Below are 16,067 nucleotides of genomic sequence, written 5' to 3'. Positions count from 1 at the left end.
TCAATTTAAATTGCTATTCCCTAAAAATCATAAAATTGTGTAGGAAGATTTAAAAATGTATTCTTTCTTAAACTATTTTAGCAGTCAGGTTTTTAAAAGAAATTCTAATGTATTGAGTTTTTATAAAACAGACTGGACTCTTAATATACACTGTTCATTTTTTGTTTGATGCATCTTTGCTGCATAGAAAATTGGCTTCATTTTTTGATGGTGTAAGGCATGTAGAAATGACATCTACACATTGGACTTTTTCAATGATTTTTTTTTTTTAAGGTGCATCAGGGAATACTTGCTTCTTGGTTTCCTGAAAAAAATTATTGAAAGGAAAAAAGAATAGGCTACACGCTTTGAAAGGGAAACCAGAAAAAAACCAAACCAACAACAAAAGACAAATCTGTAGCTCCTATAAGACATAAATGTTGGATCCTCTCTTACTTTGATTTCTTTCTGTCAACTTTATAGGAAGATTATATTGAAACAGATGAGAAGAAGTTTATTCCTCTTCGATGGACTGCACCTGAGCTAGTAACTAGCTTTCAGGACAGATTGTTAGCAGCAGAACAAACCAAGTATAGCAACATATGGTATGTAGTAGATTTAAAAAAAAATAATTTAATGAAAGCACTTGGATTTCTTACACTTTTCAATGTGTGGCATGCAGGGCTTAATTGTTATGCTTTAATTGTGAAGAAATAGATTAAATTGGTCTGATGTGCTGCCTGTCATCCAAGCATGAATTTTGTAACTCCCTAGTGATCTTGAAAATGAAACTTGGACTCCAGAATTGCTTAGAACTTTCCAAATCGTTACCTTAAGTCTGAAATCCAAATTCTGTACCTAAAGGCATTGAATAGTGGGATACATTTTCTAACTTAGTGAAATGAAAAGAATGCAGTGTTTCTTCATACTACTGGGATAGCAGTGGCCCATAACTTCAATTTTTAGTAGCTTTGCATCCTAACAGTCAGGTCTGGCTATTAGGCTACTCCCTGCAGTTTAAGTTGTATGTATTCCAAGTTGAATTCCTTGTTATGGCTATTCACGGTAGGATGTTCCTTTAAACTATTGGGCATGTTAGTTAATATTATCAAAATACTAATGTATTATATTCTTTTTTTTTGCAAGGGGGAGGAGGGTTACAAAGAAGGGAATAGAGGACGGATTGTCTAGGCTGTTGGAGTTTCTCAGAAATGTAACCCTTAATATATACATAGATTTAAAAGAAAATATATGTTAAGATGGTTAGTAGATATTTCTGCTTTAACTAAGTGGCCATTATCAATCCACTTGAGCTGGTAGGAAGTCCTACATTTTTTCATTTGAAATAGGCAAATGCCCCTGTCCAGGAGTGAAATAACAATCTTTGTCGTTTAGCTCATTTTTAAAGCTTTTGTGTTCCATGAGCAGAGAATTCTTTGTTTTGTTTTGTTTCTTGCAGGAAAGCAAAGGGCAGGAATAGGAGCTGTCAGCTATTTTATGTTTTGAGGAGGATTTGCCAAAAGTTAGCATTTCTAGTGTTATGTGCAGACACTTTCTTGGTCGTGAAGTCTTACAAGCATGTATATAAATATATGCATTGCATTTATACAGCCTTGAGTAAAAGAGAGGTCTTTTTACACTAATGCATACAATAAAAAGTTCTTAAATAGAAAACAATCACTTTTTTTTTTCTTTTTCAGGTCATTGGGTGTAACATTATGGGAACTCTTTGAGAATGCTGCTCAGCCTTATTCACACTTTTCTGACAGAGAAGTGCTAACTCATGTCATAAAAGAGAAACAGGTTAAACTCTTCAAACCACATCTGGAACAACCCTATTCTGATAGATGGTAATTTCCATTTGAAATTCTTCTGATATAGAAAGAAAAAGATCTTAATTCCTGAAGAGGCTTCTCAAGCAACTTAAATATTTTTACTTAAAAACCCCCAGGAAATGCTGTATAATCTTGTAATCCTGGAAAATAAATTCTAGCTAAGTAACAAAAGGAGTTGCTGTAAATAAGGAAAGAGTAAAGAGTTCTTGTAAAATATACAAATGGAAAAAAAGAAGCTTGTGTTAATTGCTTGATTGTAATATAATGCATTGAAACAATTATGGGAGGAAAATGTAGTTGTTGTAGATGAAAAATGTGGTTTGTTTTTTTTTCATACAGGTATGAAGTTTTGCAGTTCTGCTGGCTATCTTCAGAAAAGAGACCAACAGCAGAGGAAGTGCACAGACTTCTAACCTATCTCCGCATGCAAAGCCAAAGGGACTCTGAGATTGATTTTGAACAGCAGTGGAATGCTCTTAAGCCAAACACTCTCAACAGAGAATCAACCAATTCTGCATTTCCAATCCTAGATCACTTCACAGGAGACAGACTTGGCCATGAAATGGAAGAAGTCCTGACTGTAACTGAAACAAGTCGGGGGCTCAGCTTTGAATATGTTTGGGAGGCAGCCAAGCACGATCATTTTGAATGTAATCAGGTGAATCCTGATGAAGCAATGACATATACAAGTATTTTCTTCCCAGTTGAGGTTTTTGAGAGATCTCTCTCAGAGCAAGGGTCTGGAGCACAGGATGAAAGTGGTCAGGAGGCATCACTTACTGTGCCTGGGGTGCTTCCTGTTTTTGATGCCCACAAACTTTCTGTTGGAAGTGATTATTATATTCAGTTGGAAGAGAAAGGGGGTGGCAGTAGCATGAACTTTGATAATCAGTCAGCTGTACTAACCACAGAAGTTGATCATCAAGAAGTTTTACTGGACAAAAATTCTCACTTTATGATTCTCAGGGATCTTGATGCTGAAGAATCTAGCACTGATGGGGACTTTTTCCACTATAACACAGATCCTAAAGATGAGATTTTGCATGCTACTAGCAGTTCTGAAAGCCCTGTCCAGAATATATTTAACGATATTGACAGGGCAGAGGAATTGGCAAATAGGAGGACATTTTTTGACTTGCCTGAAACAAATGATGACTGCATGGAATTTAAACCAGCTGCTTTAAGTTCTACTTTAGAGGTATTGAAAGGAATCTGTCAACCTGAGAGAGAGTGCTCTAGTAATTTTTCTGAAAATGAAGCTGTTCTACATGAAGATATTACAAAGCAGTGTGACAGCCTCCTTACTTTAGAAGACTTGTCAGATAACTTTCTGTTTCTTCAAGAGAAGAACTTATTAAAGGGGTTATTGACTAACAAAGATAACAGTGAAGATTTGGGGTCAAAATCAGTAACAGGTATAAAAAATATATTAGAAACTCCAAATAGAAATACTCTGGACATTGAATTTAAATTGGCTGAAAATACACCAACCTTTTCAGAGCTTTTAGATTATCAGGTAATAAAGAAAGATGAACATTTAATCCACATACCAACAGGTAAGGAGTTGAGCATTTTGTCTCAGTCTCTCATAGAAATGCAGGTGCCTTTTAGTTCACCTGGCACAGATGAGAAATTGCATGATAACCATCAGAACCTCACCCCACTGAAAGGTGACACTATCTTTTCAAGGATAGCGGTTGATAAAAAACCATCTTGCAGTATTAATGATGGTCTCTGTCCAGAAACATCTCAAAGGGGTGAAACTGCATCTTCTGAAAAGTTACCCATTAATGCCAAAAACATTAGTACTGGAAACAGTTTAAGTCAAGAAGTTGCACTTGAAACTGGAGAGTTTGAGGGACAAATAAAAGACAGAATACCTGTTGATTCTGAAGACATAACTTTGGGTAGTGGCCTTGGTAGACAGAAATGTGATATTAGTCAGGAGGGTAGGAATAATGATTTGCAGAATAAGCCTTCTCTATTAGAAAAGGATGATGCAGGGTCGTTGGAGAGAAAAAAGGAAAATCTAGATTATTTTCAAAAATATAATAAAGATGTTTCTAAAGAAGTTACTTTAATATCTGTTACTACGCCATGTGAAAGTCAGGATAGTCTGTTGGGAGAGAGCTCATCTCCTGTGCAAACTGTAGAACAGTTCTTAGAAACTCCAGATTCTTTGGATTTGTTAGATGTAAATGAAGTTTTAGAGTGTTTAAGGGCCCAGAGTCCCCAGAAGCTTTTACCTCCTGATAAACCTGGTGACAGTGGCTATGAAACTGAGAATCTGGAATCTCCAGAATGGACTTCACATCTTACTGCTGATGATACTTCTAATACAGACACTGTACCATGTGTTGCTGGTGACAGCAGTGTTTTACCAGCCAATCCAGTAATCGTCGTTTCAGCAGAAACAGCTTGCTCAGATGCAGTAAACGACAACAGTGACTTTGAAATTACGACAAAGACTTCTGCAGTTGGAAATCAGAACTCATACAGAGACTCTGCCTATTTTTCTGATAATGATTCTGAGCCAGATAAAAGAACAGAAGATGTAAATATGTCAATACTAACAAGAGATAACATTTTCAGTAATAACTCTCATAACATTGAAAAGAATAATACTGAAGAAGATTGTTTAAAAAATAAACAGCCAAAGCACAATCAAGTAATAGATTGCCAGGAAACCAATAATTTAGCCTCAAAACTAGAAATAAATGACAAGCTGGAGAGACGGCAGATAGATGTAACAATGCAGATGTGTCCTGAAAAATGGCTAAAAGAAACCCCGTTGATACTTGCAGTGAATTCAGAAGGTAATCACAGAGATGAAATTAAATTATCCAAGGATTCTCTCAGAAATGTCTCTTGTGTTGGCACTAATACTTCAGAATTTCTTCTACACAGAGACTTACCATCCATTCATAACATACGTCCTTCAGATACTGTTGTTAGTGAAAATTCCTTGTGCCACATAGAAGGACCAAAGCTGAAAGAGCCAGATATTGAAGGAAAATACCTTGGTAAACTTGATGTTTCTGGAATGCTTGATTTATTGGAGGATGGAGATGATGCAGATGAAGAAGATGAAAATAGCGACTCTGAGGACGATATGAGAACTTTCCATATGCATAGTCTTAGTTCAGACAGTGAAGATGAAACTGTGCATCAAGTTCCTGAGATATTTTCTGATAACAATGATGGGAAACATCTAAGAAGCTTGCTGAAACTTCCAAAGTCTCTTAAGTGTGACGGGCCATCTGAGTATTGGAAAAGTGAGAAGAAGGCTGTAACATTCTTTGATGATGTAACCGTCTATCTGTTTGATCAGGTATCTTCTGAGCTCTTATTTACTAAGCTTTTGATCTTAAACTTTAGATTTTTTGAAAATTAAAGAACGTAATCAGACATTCAAAGACCAGGTTCAATGCAATGTACCTGCACAATGATTTGATGAAAAAGTAGGTATTTTCTTCAGCCTTTACAAATTTATTTGCTTAACTAATTGAAAAAAGATGAGTAAGACTTTCTGCATGTTAGAAGTAATTCTCATCCAGGATGCCTTGGCACCTTGGGGTGCTGCCAGATCCTTTGAATGGTACCAAGAGGTGTGAGTAGATAGCAGATAAATGTAGGCTCAGACTTGTACCTGCCTGACCAGTCCCCCACCCCCACTGCCAGCCTCTCTGCATGGAGGTAAGTACTGTAATGTATAAATTAGTTTTTGAAATTTGGGGCCACTCAATTCACATAAGTTATGGAAGCGTGCTTCAAGTCCAGTGAGGGGGTGCTTTGAGTCCAAAAACACTGAAAGCCACTGAGTTAGACCTTTTGAAATGTGTTTTCAAGGTTGGATGCAGTGGTATATTGTTGGACGATGGCAGCATATTTAGAAAGTGGAATATAGTTTTGCTTTAAAGAGAATTAGGACGCTTGAATGAACATTACTTGTGCTGAGTGGAAGCTAGGATCTTAAATTTATGATTTTGACATTTTTCACAAGCATTCCTACACTTCTTACGATGTCTAGTGAAATATCTTTACACATAAGAACTGTTTTCAGCTAATGGTATTTCATATTTAGTTGAGTTTAAAGATTTGAATTCTACTAATTTCCAATTAGTGTCCTCATTAAGAGCATGTCTGATGCATTGCCTGCATGCTATTTCTGGAACCACTTCTGAAAATCATGTCCTGCTTCCTTGTTTCTGCTTAGCAAGCATTAAATCCCAGAAATGGGGCCGATACCTTAAACAAGACTGAACGTGAGCTAAGAAGCATATGTGTGAGTGGTACTGGAATCATGCTCAGGGCAACTCTGAGCTTGGTCTACTACCTCATTTGGGGCTTTGGCATGCACTGGGTTGAGGTATGCTTCTAATGATATTCCCAGGTGTCCTGTGTACCAAGTGACAATCCTTAAACTACCTTTCTCTGTGTGTCCTGCATTGCATTCTGTAGTGCATTGCATGCACCAAAGGAAACTAAACTAAATGACTGTATTTACCTGAATCCAAGACAATCCTGAATTTAAGATGACCTTCCAGTAAATAGACTCTATATATGGAAAGTGTATTTAATTAGTTACAATTTTCCATGTGTAGAAAGACTCTACTTTTTGGAGGGTTGTCCTTAATTCACACTTCCTCCCTTCCCCACTGCTGCAGGGGGGCAGGCAGGGGTAGGTGGGGTGAGGAGGCTAAGCAGCTTTGTCCTCTCCTTGTGCTTGCCCTGTGGTTGCAGCCTTGCCACCTACCCCTCCCCCCCAGCCTCTGCTCCATACTTCCCCTTTTCCTGCCCCTGACTTACCCTTGTTCTGCACTAGCAGGCTCCATCCCTGTTGTAGTCTGAGGCACAGAACATAGCTCTACCCTAGCTCCCATAGCTGTTCCCTCATACTTAGTTCCAAGATGAGGGGCTTTTCACCCCCCTGCCCCCCCAATGTTAAATGTGGAAAAAACCCTTGTCTTGGAATTCAGTAAGTGGGTATTATGTAGTCAGAGTAACTTATGCTTAAAATTTAATGTTATTACTTTTCCTTACTCTCGTGCATGTGATTCTTCAAGTTAGTCCGATTTATAAATGGTTGGCTTGCTTAGTAAAATTAAAGATTACAGTTCTGTTTCCTTATTTGCTTTATCAATTTTGAACATCTGTAACTTGATACTTTAACAGAAGGTGTCTTTTTAAACCATTATGGCCATGCAGACTAGCACAGTGAGTTTAGAAGTATAAAGACCTATTGTTAATTTTTGGAAATGTTACCTGGGATGACGTGTCTTTAAAAAACCCCCCAAGAACATAAAAGGATTACTGTATGTTGAACTAGAAAATGGAGGTGACACATACGTTTTTGGTTCTCCATTGGAGAAATAATCATGTTGTCACAGGAAAAAGCTACTACTTTAAAACTTTATTCTTAATCACATTTTGGCTGTTTTCTCAGTTGGTCTAACTGTTTTAAATGTTAGCTTCCTCATGTACCAGCCTACTGAACTTTCATTGTCTGGAAGCATGATTTAAGGGCAAAACTGAAATGGGAGAGGGGGTGGAAGTAAAAGATAAATTAATTGAATAAGTTCAAGTAGAGCCCCTTTCAAGCCCTTTTCACTTCTTACTATATGCTTTACCTTTTTACTAAGAAACTATTTAGAGGGTGGCGGATGGGCAGTGGGGGAGGGGGAGGGAGGAGCCCCACTTTCTGCATGCTGTATGCCCTTTTAATAAACAACTACTGTGTAGTGATTCAATATTTCAGTGAACAGACTTTATAAAAACATGCAGCTATATGTTTTCCTAAATTAAAGAATACGGTTAAAAGGCTGTGCAGTCCCTAAGTGGGTCTGATGGGAAATAATTGCATGCTTTTTGAATTTTAACATTCCAACAGTAGAATTAACTATGTTCTTTTGAACATCTTAGGAAACACCAACGAAAGAACTGGGAAATCGTGCAGCGGATTCGAAACACAAGGGCCCTGATGTCGCTTCTGTCCCTTCTTTGGGTCTTAGTTACTTGAACAGATTTACAAATTCAGAAAGCTCTACTGATGAAGAAGGTACATATTCTTAACAAAAGTGTATTTAAACAAAACCTAATTCTGGGTTTTTCTGGTTATAATTTAAATTGTGTTTTAGTGAATATCCCTATTCAGTTATAATCAAATATGTAATGCTGTTTCAAAAGTATACAAAGCCTTTGACTTTGCTTTTTATTAGTAGTTATTCTTTGACCAGGTGCTGTTCCTAGTAGGCAATGACAGCTCATACCTCTTTGAGTTTTAGTCTATAGGGATACTTGTAGATGTGCTGGAAGGCTGTTCCGACATCAGCACGTCAGAGCAGACTCGATTGAGTCTGCTGGAGTGTAGTAATTGCTGCACTCCAGCAGTCTCCTGTTTCACGTATTAGTATCCCCGAGCTTCAAAATGACAGTGGGGGCGCTTGAACTAATGCTTGTCAAACCAGATTTAGTTCAAACACCACTGCTGCCATTCTGAAGCGTTCTCAGAGCTGCTCTGATTAAAGTGTCATGCTCCCCTACCCCAGAGCATGTGTAAAATTGTCCTAAGGTGCTGTCCACCCTGCCTTCTGCCTAACTTCAGCCAAATGGAGCTGAGTACTGTCAGCTAATGGCTGAAATGCTATTTAGATAGCATGATGGGGTTTGGAAAACTATAACTGGTCCTGCAGTGAATTTTTTTACTACTTGTCCTCATCCAGGTATTTAAATGTGTCTTCCAATTTCTTAAAGTATTTCCCAACATTCTTTCCTTACTATTTTGCAAAATGTCCCTTCTAATGAGGCTGTTGAATACTTCATTTCTGTTCCCATACCAGAGGAGCCACTATGGCAAGAAGAGGAGCTAGTATTTTTTTTTTTTTTTCAGTAGTGATATTCTCTTTACTTAACTTTCAGTACATCATTTTATCCCCCTATACTTTAAAAGCAAACATCCTTATGATGCTCCTATGGGAGTTTGGAGCCTCAAATTACAATAGGAGAAAGGGAACAATGGTACAAACATCAAAAAACCCTTCCATTTTGGTAAAATAATAGTTTCAAAAGATTTTACTTGGGAAATGCAACATGTAAACATGTTTAATAAACCCAATGGTGTGTTAAAAGTAAGAATTCTTATTTTGCATTCCCTTTCTGCTAATTTCCATAAAGTTGGCTTATCTTAAAATCACTGAGCATGTCTACATGAAACATTTACTGTGCAGTTGATTAAGTAACTATGCATTAAATGCCTCAGCATCTACATGTTATTTGGCCCGCATTGCTGCCTGTGAGTCCTGAAGCTGATTTAGGCTAGTCCTGTGCCCTTCATACAGCTCATGAGACCTGATGAGTTTGACACCCCTGCTGTGTAGCATTTAAGCTGGAGATCCAGCAGTTTTCTGACAGAAAGCAATAATTTCTAACTTTATCAGTTCAGTAACAGCCACCACAATCAGATTTTTCTTCCTACCCTACTGAGGTGGTAATAAGGATTATTGGGGTTTTATGGCCCCTGATATTGTGAACTGTCCAGTCTAATACCAGAAATGTAGTGATTTAGCGGAGTGGTTTCTTTCCATATTCATTTGTAGAACCAGTGGCTCTCTTAAAATATGAAACATTTTTGGTGACATTCCTATTTGTGATCAGCAGTTATTGTTGGTGTCCAAGTTTTACGCTGAATAAATGAAATCTTCCACTACTTATGGTTAATCTGATTTTAGCACTACTTTGAGTTGTACATCTTGGTTGATATATAGTTGCTTGTTTGTTTTAGGTGGAGGTTTTGAATGGGATGATGATTTCTCTTCCCCGGAGCCTTCTTTTATATCTAAGGCAGCAAATAACCTCATTAGTTCGAAGCCGTCTCTTCCAACATCAAAGTACTTTTCCCCACCCCCACCTTCTCGGTGTCCTGAACAAAACTGGTCGCATTCATCACCTTATTCAAGGTTCTCTATTTCTCCTGCAAACCTAGCAAGTCTTTCTCTCACACATCTTACAGATTCAGATATTGAGCAAGGAGGTAAGTGATTTCATTTCCTTTCAAGTCGGCAATCTATATTATAATCACTAGTACTTTTGTTTTGTTTCGTTAAGTTCTTCAAACTTGCTAACCTGATCTTGCATTTAAATCTTACGTAGTGACACAAATGCCATCAGTGCTATTGGGGAACATATTTAAGTGTTTACCTTTTTATAAATCAAGAAAAAACAGCTTTTTAATGTTAAGATCTTAACTGGTTCTTCTATTTAACTGTCACATCTCTTATGTTAAGTTGAGAATATTTGGATGCAAATTGCATTTAATTCTTGTGATACACTTTTTTTTCTGAAGAACAGTTAATAATGTTTCCAATTTTGGTTTTAGTTTATTCCCAAAGTGTAGCTAGAAAAATCTGTGAGGTTTCTTCATTAGCTGCTGCTCTGTGGAGTTGTGGAAAGAAACAAACTTCTGCAGCACTTGAAAGCCTTTCTTTCATTGCCCAGTCACAGATCATACTTGATTTATTTTTATTTTGCATGGTAAGGGCACTAAGTGGAGGAATAGATCATTGTATTGGGCTAAATTTATTTGTTTTATACTTGAGGTGTTTTTTAAGGAAAAGCTTTCCAGAGAATCACCTTGCAGTTTCAGGGGAGGAGGGTTATAACTTAAATCGGTATGGGTTGGTGGAAAGGATTCCTTTGCTTTAAGAAGAACACTGCAATCAACCTGTGGATAGTAATGTTAAATATTATAAATATTTCTTTATTGAACAGTCTCCTATATATCTTTACATCTACCAAAATGTTCTCTTTTGCCTTTTAGTACCAAAAATCTTAAGTAGTAGTAGAATATGAATAGGAACTGATTTGAAAATCAATCCAGAACATAATTTTAACAGGAGAGTAAAAATAAATATTACTGACTGCCGAAGTTCCCTGGTGCTCAAAGTTTATTAACTGATTAAATCAGTACTACAGAGCGTTATTTGCACTTGGCATTATGCTTACTGATTTAGATATTTGTTGCTTAGTAACTTCTTGATAAGAGATGTTATTTTGGAGATCATACATTACTTTCTTTTGTGCTAAGCATTGACATTGAACTGTGAGATTTAAGCAGATGTGCCCATGTATGAATGTGCGCCAGGTGTTTAACTTTGGAGGAGCTGAAAGTTAAAGGAGGGAAATATTAACCATGACTTCACCCAGACAAGTGTTACCCACAGTGTCAGGTTCTAAGAAAAGTCTCACAGAGAAACGAGGAAAAACTTGTACAGAATTTGTTTTTATTATTATTAAAAATAAAATTTGAATACCTATATCTTATGACTTTCCCTCTCCTTACAGGAAGTAGTGAAGATGGAGAAAAAGATTAGGCAGGTTCCCTGGAACTATGCTTGAGACGCATTCTGGACTAATATCAGATAAACTTGTGTGTCTGAATTGATATGGGTCGGCGGATGTAAAATACAGATAACTGAGAAACACGAAGAAATGAAAGTAAACACTGAAAGCAATGTTCAATCAGGACATTCATTTGAATGTGTATTTAACTTTGTAACATATTTTTAAATCAGTGCAATTTGCTTTTCATTATAAGATGATTCTGCCGCTGTTTTCAAGTACTTGAAGTATTTTTCAGACAATTGTAACAAACACTTAAAGCTATTACACTACATTATGATTTTATGTATGGGATTGTATAATCTATTTATATTTTTCCATGTAGTTCATTATCTATTTGAACAAACATCTGTTGTAGAATTCTGTAATTGTCCTGTGCGACAGGAGTCTATATTGCTGAAACTGTATGAATGATAGTTGGTAAGTAGTGAGCCATATTTATTCTAAAAGATATCACTACATGTTGTTTTGCTTACTGCGATTGCACTATGGATTATTCTTCCCATATTCCCCAATATTATACAGAATCAAAATATTAAATTTTCCAAGAAAAATAAGACAAATTGAATTGGCCCAGTTAACCAGTTTGATTTGTCCTGTTTTGAATGTTTTGCTGTGCACGGTACTTGTAAAACATACCTAACTTCTGAGTGGTATCTTAGAATTGCTGGAATCTTATATGCTGTACCATTTCTAAGTGATAGCTGATCACAGATTGTTAATCTCCATATTTTATAGGAAGTTGGAGGAGAGAATGTTTGAGATTCTGGAATCTATTTCAGATTACAAAATACCTTTTTATTTTCACTCCTGAAAGTGAACACGCTAACTAGTTAGTTACAGTAGCACCTGCCTATATCATATTTAAGAACCTTCTGACATTTCCATTACATTATCTGCTTTGGAGAGAGGTAGGATATTTTGGCCCTACAAAATGGCTTTGAGACCAGGTGTGTTATTAAAAAAAAAAAACAAAAACCCAACCTAATTTCAGTTAAAAATAAATAAATAAATAAAAATTAGGTACTTTTGACTCCTCACTTTTTTTTTAACATCCTGTGAATTCTGAAGACCAGTTTGTTGTCTTATTTCTGTTGACTGTAGATCTGGTCTTCCATGCCTCCTCTCTCCCTCAATTACTGTAAAAACAGTTGAGTATTAGGGATTAATGGTTGGGAACTTTAGCATGCTAATAGAAACCTTGCTTTAAAGCAGACTAGTTAGTTAATTGGCATTCAGGCTTTGTCACCTAGGGGAGTCCAGGCCTGCATGAAGACGTCTTCAGGACCCATGGGACTGCTTGAAACATGCACTGACGCAAAGTTGTAAAATAGTAGAGCTTGCCATGAAGATGTCCAAATGAAGTGAATATGGTCTTCCCTCCTGTCCAGCAGTAGCTAGCTTAATCCTTAAGTATGTTGTGTAGCAAGTTCCCTTCCTGTCTCACTCCAAAGTAAGTACTGTTGGGCAATAATCCCCTAGCCTCTTGAATGTGTTATGAAGTCACTAACTTGTGGGTAGGTTGAAAAAAAATGAAATGAAAACTAAGCTTTGTAATCAACCAGTCTGTCTGGCTGCACAGCATACTGCAGCTTAGTGTCATAAACTTTTTACAGGGCTTTAACATAAGGCTAGTTTTTCTGTTGAGTGGGTCTGAGCACAACACAGCTAAGAATAGTGATCATCTTACTTTTTCAGCTGTGGGTAAGCTTTTATATTATATTTTTATACACAGTTTGGTTTAAAGCAGGGTATCTGTTTTAACTGACAGGAATATAAAAATAGTGCTTCTCAAGCATTGTTTTGCCCTGAGAAGCAGAATGGCTTCCATGCCCATCAAAAGATAGAGTAGTTACAGATGCTTTAAAGTTGCCAATGTATTGCTGACATGCTGAGTGTCTTACTGAGGAGCTTGGGTTCAGAGGAAATCTGTGAACTGGTTGTACGTTAGTGTGAAATGAATAATATAGCATCAACTCTTTGTAGACCTTTCCAATGCATTTAATAAATGAAGCCTTTTGTCATTATGTCCTTAAACTACATATTCTAAGAGGTTTAAAGGAGCCATTATGTTGTGTACTCTTACTATCTGTTAAAATTTAAACGGTAGGCTTTTTGCAACAAGCATTGTGGCCTGTTCTATAATACTGATTTTTAAAAGTCCTTAAATTCACACACACCAGATATAGATATTTTATATCACTCTAGTACTTTTCTCCAACTCTTATTTCCGTACAGAAGTTGGGATATTCAAAATTAAGAACAAAACTCCATTTGTTGGGCTTCCAAAGAAAGCGTCAACTTGTAAATTGAAAAATCCCCATTGTTGGACAAGTTGTTCATCCTTAATTATGAATTTCTTGACTTTAAACATCGTTTCTGAGGTGCTCAAGTTGTTCGAAAGGGATGTAGAGACTCGGTGTCACTTTTGTTCCTGCTTGAATTTTAGAAATTCAGATTACTAAATTGTGTAGGCAAATGAATAGCCTTTTACACAAAACACTTCAGGTTTTTCCTCGGCTACACGGGATTTTAGCTGTAGCGTGTTAAATCTTGCATAATAAAAGTTTACTCCTGTGTCCAAATGAACTGTTTGCAAATGAATTGCCAAATGGGCATTTGTGTTCAAAGGGGGATTGTGAGGATATTACACACAGTAATATGCTTTTTTAGCTACATAAAAAATATTTAGTTAACCCTGTGAATAGCTACACTTCCTTAGTCCCAGTGGATTTTAATTTCAGTATAGTTCACTGGGTTAGAACTGTTATCTACAATTTTTTTTGGAAGTATATGTAGTTAATGTTGACCAACTATTAGCAATGTTTTGGGGGGTAAACCTGTACTCAAAGAATCAGTAGCACAATGAAGGCGAATTAAGTGGAATAATTCAAAGGTAACACATTGAATAATTGGGTTAAGGGGGTTCTATCACATGGGCCATACACTTAGTTCTGTAACTTCTTGCACTGGTTACTCAGTTGGTGATAGCAGTTTTAGAATTATTTGTATCCATCTATTTTCAGTAGTTTGTGAGGACAGGCTCCATTTTAATTTCTTCTGTAGTAGGAAGTCTTGATTATTAAATAGTAATGATATTGTCTTGATTTGGCTATTTAAATATTTAATAACAAAGAGGCTATTAGCAACTTAAGATGAAAGTTGATTAAAATTATTTGGCGCAGAAAGTCTTGTTTAGAAACTTGTAGAGAGAGGTCAACAAAGTAAGGATGTCCACTTGTAAATTTTGAAACACCTGTACCATCCCAGATACCTTGCCATCAGCTGTATGTTGTGTGTGTATACTGCCATTTCCATGGAAAGTGGCTAATTAACTACTTTGTTCATATCCTTGGTGATGCACTAATGAAAGCCATTCAAGCCTCTTTCTTTTATCAGTATTTTAACTAGTAGATTTGTATGTAGTAGTGAGTCTTTCTTCCCCCCCCCCTTGCTTCCCCCCAGGGGGCTGGTTAGTAGGAGTTGTGTGGTTTTTAAACAGTTAAGCACTATGTTAAAATATCAGTGGTAAGTCTGGTGTTAGTGATATGGCTATTTATGTTGGATTCAGAGAGAGGTGGAATTGAAGTATATTAGCCTTATAAGAAATAGCCTTAAAATAAGAATGGAGTATACAAAATTAATTCAGCTTTAAGTCATACAAAAAACATCCTTAAATATTAATGGGTTTTGGTTCAAGACTTTGATATGAAAACTCTGGAGGGAGAGTAAAAGATCATATAAATGTACTGAAAATAAGTATTTGTAATACCAGCAGCCTGTTTTTCAGATAAACTTGAATATGACTTACAATTATTAGTTTTGTTTCTTAAATTGTTTGAACTTGCACAGTTGTAGGTGTAACTTAATGATAAATGGTACTCGTGTATATATAATGTTTAATTCTATTTGTAAATGAGGAACTGTGTAACGAAATCATAGGTATGAGGTTTTCCTATTGTAATTTAATACAGGTATGAGGTTTATGGCAATATATCATAGTTAATAAAATTTCAGGTCAAATTGTCTTTAAAATGTGTACATTTTTAAATTGTAATTTCTACTGTATATTGATTATCATGCATAGTGTGATTCAATAAATTGCCTGTAATTTAAAAACACTATTTAATATTAAAAAAATAAAATACAGTTATATATTTATAACTCCTGTGTCTGTTTGTTCATCCTTAACAAACTTGTTCAACTCCTGATTTACAGTGACTGAAATTATTGCAGTTCCCAAAAGCAAAATTTAAGCATGTTCTTTAGTATGTGATGCATAGTCCCGTATCAGCCTACACACAACCATCTGTATTAGAGATTTATATTTTGATACCTGACTCTTTCCGTTTATCTCGCCTCATTTTTAACTTTGACATGCATGGACAGCCAATAGGGAAGCTGTATTCAAAGTACAAACAGAGTAGAAATTAAGTTTAAATCCCTGAGACTTCTGGGGTATGAGCACTTCATAACCCTGCAACCCCCTGGCAGGTAGAGAAATGAGGTGTAGTGCCTAAGGTTGTGGTTGGAGAGGGAGTTTCTCTGAAATTACTGGTAAATCCTGTAATCACTGGGCCATCTTCCTTACTAATGGCAACTTGTCAGAATTCATGATTTCTGCTGCTTTGATTTCTCCACAGTGCTCAGCTGTTGCCATGTTGGATCATTATTTTGGTACTGACACTGAGGGAAAGAGTTCTGCCTCTTGAATCACAATGTCACTTATTGCAGTAGCTTGGTACTCACCTGGAAGTCTGCTCTTTTATCTGAAATCTTTTCAGCCTGTGAGGTCAGATGGCATTGCAGCACCACAGGCGTGTGCGCTTGTTCCTCATAAGTCTGGATTTTTTGAGT

At 36.5% G+C, this 16,067-nt stretch overlaps 1 protein-coding gene across 1 annotated transcript in view; it reads left to right on the top strand.

Annotated features, from left to right (window-relative positions):
* The window catches only part of LMTK2 (lemur tyrosine kinase 2), an 81,796-nt gene extending 69,795 nt beyond the window's left edge, over positions 1-12,001 (top strand). Inside the window, exons 9-14 of the mRNA XM_019542099.1 lie at positions 463-584; positions 1,680-1,829; positions 2,154-5,145; positions 7,737-7,872; positions 9,595-9,843; positions 11,154-12,001. Coding sequence (XP_019397644.1) covers positions 463-584; positions 1,680-1,829; positions 2,154-5,145; positions 7,737-7,872; positions 9,595-9,843; positions 11,154-11,182 — 3,678 coding nt within the window. The 3' untranslated portion in view covers positions 11,183-12,001. The remainder of the gene's footprint in view (positions 1-462; positions 585-1,679; positions 1,830-2,153; positions 5,146-7,736; positions 7,873-9,594; positions 9,844-11,153) is intronic.
* Positions 12,002-16,067: the final 4,066 nt, after the last annotated feature.

This window comes from Crocodylus porosus, unplaced genomic scaffold, assembly GCF_001723895.1.
Source record: "Crocodylus porosus isolate Cpor-Errol unplaced genomic scaffold, CroPor_comp1, whole genome shotgun sequence".
NCBI lineage: Eukaryota > Metazoa > Chordata > Crocodylia > Crocodylidae > Crocodylus > Crocodylus porosus.
Note: the sequence above shows the minus strand (reverse complement) of the source record. Positions and strands in the feature narration are given on the sequence as shown.